We start from the raw sequence: 6,006 nt of genomic DNA on the forward strand, positions 1-6,006 counted from the left end.
TCTAGATTCCTTGGATTTGGACTTCACAGACGCCCAGCAGACATGTTTAGCAGAGTAGATGGAGATGATATATATATATATATATATATATATATATATATATATATAGGGTTTGTTTTGGATGTCGTTTGACATGTAGAGACAACACATGTTATGGTCAATTTCTGGTTTTCAAAAGTGGATTTAATCTAAATTGCATTAGAGAGCAATCTGGTAAACAATCGAGGATTTAAGTTTTGATTAAAACAAGTTTTCCTCAGCAAAGTAAAAAAAAAAAAGAGTAAGCTCTATGCTGCGTTCATGTGTCACCGAACCTGCTGCAGCATGCCGGTTTATTTTTTATAAAGCAGACAAACAAGCAGGATGTTGATTGTTGGCAAACAGTCTAATCCATTTCAGATTCCCCACCACCAATAATGCAAGTTAACAATGCAAAGCTAATAACAATGTTATATAATCACATGGAAATGTTTATGTTATTTTTAACATTTTTCAGCAGTAAAACCTCTTCAAACATAGCAGATTCACTATGCAGGCTGTTGCTCTTAATCCTTTTTTTGAGAACGGTAACCAAAAAAAAAAAGCTTTCGACCAATTGATCAAATTTGATCGCATGCTCCTCTTAGCCCTTTCAAGTGCTGATCACAATGAACCAAACCCAACACTGATTTTCTTCTTTTTTTTACTGAAAAGAAGTACAGTTTTACAGGAAATCCAAAGCAACTCTTTGCAATCGAAGTAAATCATTTAAAATTTATTTTTTAAAAGTGATACAAAACACTTCACAGATGCATTCAGATGCTTTTGTGATTAACTTCTCGTGCGTCTTCATTCGTGAGCTGAGGAATTAATTGGTAAAAAAAAAACTCAAACCATTTATTGGGTAATTATGTAAATATTTGACCAATGATACCAGGAAAAATAAAAATCCTTCTTGTTCATGTTCATGTGCTGGGGGTTGAGGGGGTGAGCCGCAGCCGTCGTGTGCAGATGTAAGACTATTATTTCAGTTCATTGCATGTCCAAACTGCCTTAGTTTAAATCCTCGATCCTCCGGAAAACTGCAAGGAAGTTTTTCCCTCCATTTCTCTGCACTTTCTTTCCTTCTTCTGTGCAGGTACCCAAACGACTTATGATGACATCACCGACCTGTCAAAAATAAGATTTAACACAAATACATTAAGGACTGCAAGAGCAGATAAACTCACTGAAACTAAAATCTTTACAGAGATCATTCACTGTTCATTCATTTAAAAATCATTATAGCAATAGGGCTCTTAATTTGAGTCATTGATGGAAAAGTGAAAAGGATTAGTACATTTTGGAAAACACTTATTAGCTTTCTTGAAAAGAGTTGGCGAGAAGGTTGCTCCTATACAATAAATATGGAGTGCCCACTAGGTCATCGAAAACTGGTTTATGGCGAGGAATGAATAAAGGTTTTCATAAAATGACAAACCTTTCCTGTGAATGGAGCCACACATGTTTTGCTTTTGTCTGCCTACTCTTTTAAACAAACTGCCACATATAAGTAACAGATTCAAAGTGGTTAATTTAGGCCATTCATCGGTTGTGATATCAAGGCTATGAATGGGGCTAATCTAAAAATACCCTCCTTCAATTTCACACCATATTTTTTACTCTCAGTGCATTTACGATTGGCTTACAGCTAGCTCTTATTTAATATGGTCACTTTTCTTAAGAACAAATATACTGCTTCTTATTTTTACCATGGTGTACTTTTTATTTCTTATTGTGTTATTAATAACGTGTGCATACTTAGCCATTTCTTTATATTTGTCCTGACTTTACCTGCACTATCGGCTGTTGTAATAATGTAAATGTGCCTTTTGCGAGACAAAAAAGGATTTCTGATTCTAAATCCGATAATCATATTGGAGTCAGTCATTCAGAGCGTTACAAAGGGATGGAAACGTACCAACTCTTCATCAAGGACACGTTTGAACAGTGGATGTTCACTGAAGTGCTTCACCATCCAGAGGTGCACTTCCTCCACATCTGTCATGGTGTACACCAAACCCTGACATGATCAGACAAACACAGGGAGGTTATTAACACAGTTCTGGGAAAAGGAATCGTTAAATAAGCGTCACTGGTGGCTAAATAGACATTCTTTTATCAATCACCCAAATAAACCCATGGCATTTATTTAAAAAAAAGGATTTATTCTGTTTTAATCGTTCCAACATTTCATCATTGAATCTAGTGCTTACATCACCTGTGCTGAGCAATGGTTCATGCAAAAAAAAGATAAAAATAACCTACAGACAACACAGAGGTTAATCACCTATGTCACTGTGGTTTAACCTGGAGTTGGACAGATAACATTACAAGAACAGGGATTTCTAAGAAAAATTGGCACAGATTTCCACACAAGATCATTTTTGGCACACACAGGTTTTGTTTCAGAGAAGAATGGATTAGAGACTGTGTGCATGTTCAGATTAATGTGAATCAGAGCTGATAACTGTTTCAGGTGTAGTCAGATTCCCAAAATAGTCCCTAATTTCACTTACTTACAGATAGCTAGCAACTTTCGTAATGTATCTTTGCATTTTATTGTTTTATGGTGTATTTCTGTATTTGCGCCGTATTGTATTGATAGACCAATATTTGTATAAGTTTCCCAAGGACTACAGATAAGAATTAGTTTATAAGCTAACTCTGGCGTAGTTACATGGAGGCGAGCACTGTAGTGTGAATAATACAAAAATAACAATAGGCTTTATCTTTAATAGGGGTTCATTTTGGTATCAAACTGCCTGCAATGAGCATTATCTTGACAGCCTTCCCACCCACCAGCAGTTTTGGCAGGGTGCCAATGCTGAAGGCCATTGTAGAGCTTTCACTCACACATACACTAATGTACACACAGAGGCACACACTACGACACACGTGGGGGAAAAAACGATAAAGCCACATTTAGACACAAGCCCTCCATTGTTCCCAAAAAACCTCCATCAGTTCTCGTCTTGTTTGAGTGTCCCACTGTAGCTCCGAGCGCTCCGTCAGGCAGAAGGCTCAGTGCTGACGTCAGCCATTTGCAGACCACAACGTTTCAAACTATTTATTTCACTGAATGCATGGATACTGACGAGTATTTTCTGTGTAGTCTGATATTTCTTATTCTTGTGTGTCAGAGATCCATTGTGGACCAATAATTAATAATGACGCCCTCGTGTTACACTGCACTGAAAAAAGTGAAACGTTGACTTTAATTAAATGTATTATGTCAACAGATTTCACATAACTGTATTAGGTTAGTTGAAAGCAATAATATCAAGTTTTAATAAAACACATTAGGTTCAACTTAATATTATTGCTTTCAATTAACCTATTACAGTAATGTGATATTTGTTGACGTAATATATTTAATTAAAGTCAACGTTTAACTTTTTTCAGTGTGGGTGACACGTTCCTTTATTACAATTAACATAGGCACTGCGGTTGTAAATATACCTATTAAACATACTTAAAATATGTTTATTTTTAGATCAACTGTTTAAACAGTCAATAAAAAAGTCTACTACAAAATGTCCTCGTGCTACAATGTGACATTCCTCTACTTGAGAAGCCGAAGCCAGTTCATATGTGCTTAAATGACCTCAACAATTGAGTTAATGCAGATGAATCCTCTGTTGAAAGACTCATTGTTTTCAAAACTAGGTGCAACAAGTCTTACTTATGTACATACCCCGACTCTCAGCGTGTAGGCGTACTCTGCCAGTAGCGTTGGACTGATAATCCTCCACTTGTGCTTGGTCTTCTTAAAGTGAGGGTCAGGGAAGAGGAAAAACATCTTACTCAGCTGAAAAACACAAAAGAAAGTGGGCCGGAAACGGTAACATAAGCACAATTAAAACAAACAGGTCATTTCACAATCTAGTCCTTCCCACGCATGAGATAAAAATAAGACCTTCTATTTTCATTCAATTTAATAATATGGTTTTTAGACGTGCGATTGTCATCTTAACTTAAATATGCCCCCCCCCACCCCCGTAACATTTCGTGGTGGGTGTTAAAAGCACCACTGATGGCAAAACTGGAATTTCCCTTCTTGAAATCGCCCCCACCCCCCCTCATAACGTTCCCCATGTATTTAGTGCACAAGTGAAGGCTCCATTGATCCCTGTCTGGCTGATACATTAAAAACCATTCCACTAACACTTTTTATTAGTTAAAATAAATAATGGCAGGTATAGACAGAAAGATGTGGGGATAATCACTAGGGACTGCTGCAGCCTCAGGGGCCACTTCACTGGGGATTTAAGATGGAAAAACCTTAACACATTTCTGGTTACAGAACTTACTAAGAAGATGGAAAAAAACGGTCCCAGAATTTGCAGTTTCAACACTTGAAACACATGTTGCACGTGAAAACACTTGAAACACATGGGAAGGATTGGGTCTACATTTTGAACATTTGTCAGGGTGATTCTAGGAGTCCTACAACTTTTTTATTCTAATCACAAGCAAGGAAGGCAATAATACTAAAGTAAACGGCTGCCAAAAACATTTTCATTTCAGCTAGGCTAATGCAAGTCAAAGATATTCAAGTTTTGAGCAGGCTGAAGGGAGTGTATACTAAATAAAGAACAATATTGCAAGGCCAAGGAAAAGCAATTCCTTAAATGGGCCGAGTTCCTCTGAGACACTTTCAGCCTCAGCTTAAAAGAAAAAGCCTCAACTGAGGCTGAAGATATAATATTCATAATGTTTAAAGTTATAGTATATACAATCATAATAAAAATATTGAATCAATGTTTGCGTTTATAGATGAATAACCTATATCATTTGTGTTCCATAAATGAGTCAGTGTTACAGCATTTTCTCCCTTATTTTAATTTCTTTGTTATTATTGCTCAGGGCATTTGAGGTTTCTTTCTACCCAGGGTACCTAAATGTAACCTGGTACACTAAGCCCACTGTGAGTAACCTAATGCGCCCTTCGACAAGTCATAGATTACCGCGGCTAATTGGAACGGATAAATGGCGTCTTGCACTGCTCTATACTGCCGTGCGTGTCAGTCAATAAGCCTATTGTACTGAAATCCTGGATTTAAGGAGCAATGCGTATAAATTCATTCAGTCCATATTTTGAACATGAGGGAAAGTAATTATTTGTCGATAGAAAGCATATTCTTATTACCCTGCAGCGTTGGGCCAGGCTGTCAGCTTTATTTAAGGTTATTAAAGGCCACGTCTGAGGCGCTGTAATAGACCCCTCAGGGGGGGCTTATGTATAAGCTCCATTTCAGTAACAATAAACATCATATGTGTTTTTTATCCGCAGGTGAGGTTATGCTTTCGGCTTGATCCATCTATTTCTTTGTCTGTTTGACCTGCTTAGGTCAGCAGGATTACAGAAAAAACTGCTGACCACAGATTTTCACGAAACTAAGTAAAAGTTTGGGCCAAGGAAGAACCTCAAAATCGTTGGAGCGGGTCAGAGACACAGGTCAGATACACAAATCATATCTTATCGTTGTGAGATATTCTGAAAAAGCTGGGAATATTCATGTTAACGCCCTCTCAAGCTGGAACAACAAGTTGGATAACAACCATGTTGTTTAAAGATCTTCTTTGTATCGTCAATTTTGTTTCCACATTCCAACTTTGCAGTCATGAACACACAAGTCTGAAGAAATACTCTCAACTCAGGAGATGGGACTTCCGTGGAGAATGTACTAAATGCAGCATTTGCCTTGTTGTAGGTCTGCAATGCACCATTCTAGTAGAAGTTAATAAACATTTGTGCACCAAGCTATTTCTATCTAGCCACCCAGATATAGTTTATAGAGAAGTGCTGACATACTGTTCATACGACACACCTTGGTCAAACACACCGTATATGACATAGCTGTCATCACGTAACGCAAGCTAGTGAACAAACTGAAGAGCCGTGCTTCATGTATGACCCAGTTGAGCCCCGAGCCTGTTTTTCAGGCCTCAGGCTCAAAAATGACATTCCCAGAACAATTGACT

General features: G+C 37.6%; 1 protein-coding gene across 1 annotated transcript; it reads right to left on the minus strand.

Moving 5' to 3' along the window:
- Nucleotides 1–664: 664 nt before the first annotated feature.
- On the minus strand, nucleotides 665–3,919 carry mettl1 (methyltransferase 1, tRNA methylguanosine). The gene is made up of 3 exons (XM_079685439.1): nucleotides 3,716–3,919; nucleotides 1,940–2,041; nucleotides 665–1,149 (listed from the first exon to the last, which is right to left on the minus strand). The coding sequence occupies exons 1-3, from the start codon at nucleotides 3,818–3,820 to the stop codon at nucleotides 1,033–1,035; spliced, it is 324 nt and encodes a 107-aa protein (XP_079541565.1). The 5' UTR covers nucleotides 3,821–3,919; the 3' UTR covers nucleotides 665–1,032.
- Between the last annotated feature and the right edge of the window lie 2,087 nt (nucleotides 3,920–6,006).

The sequence above is a fragment of the Notothenia rossii genome (assembly GCF_949606895.1).
Source record: "Notothenia rossii genome assembly, chromosome: 5".
Classification (NCBI taxonomy): Eukaryota; Metazoa; Chordata; class Actinopteri; order Perciformes; family Nototheniidae; genus Notothenia; species Notothenia rossii.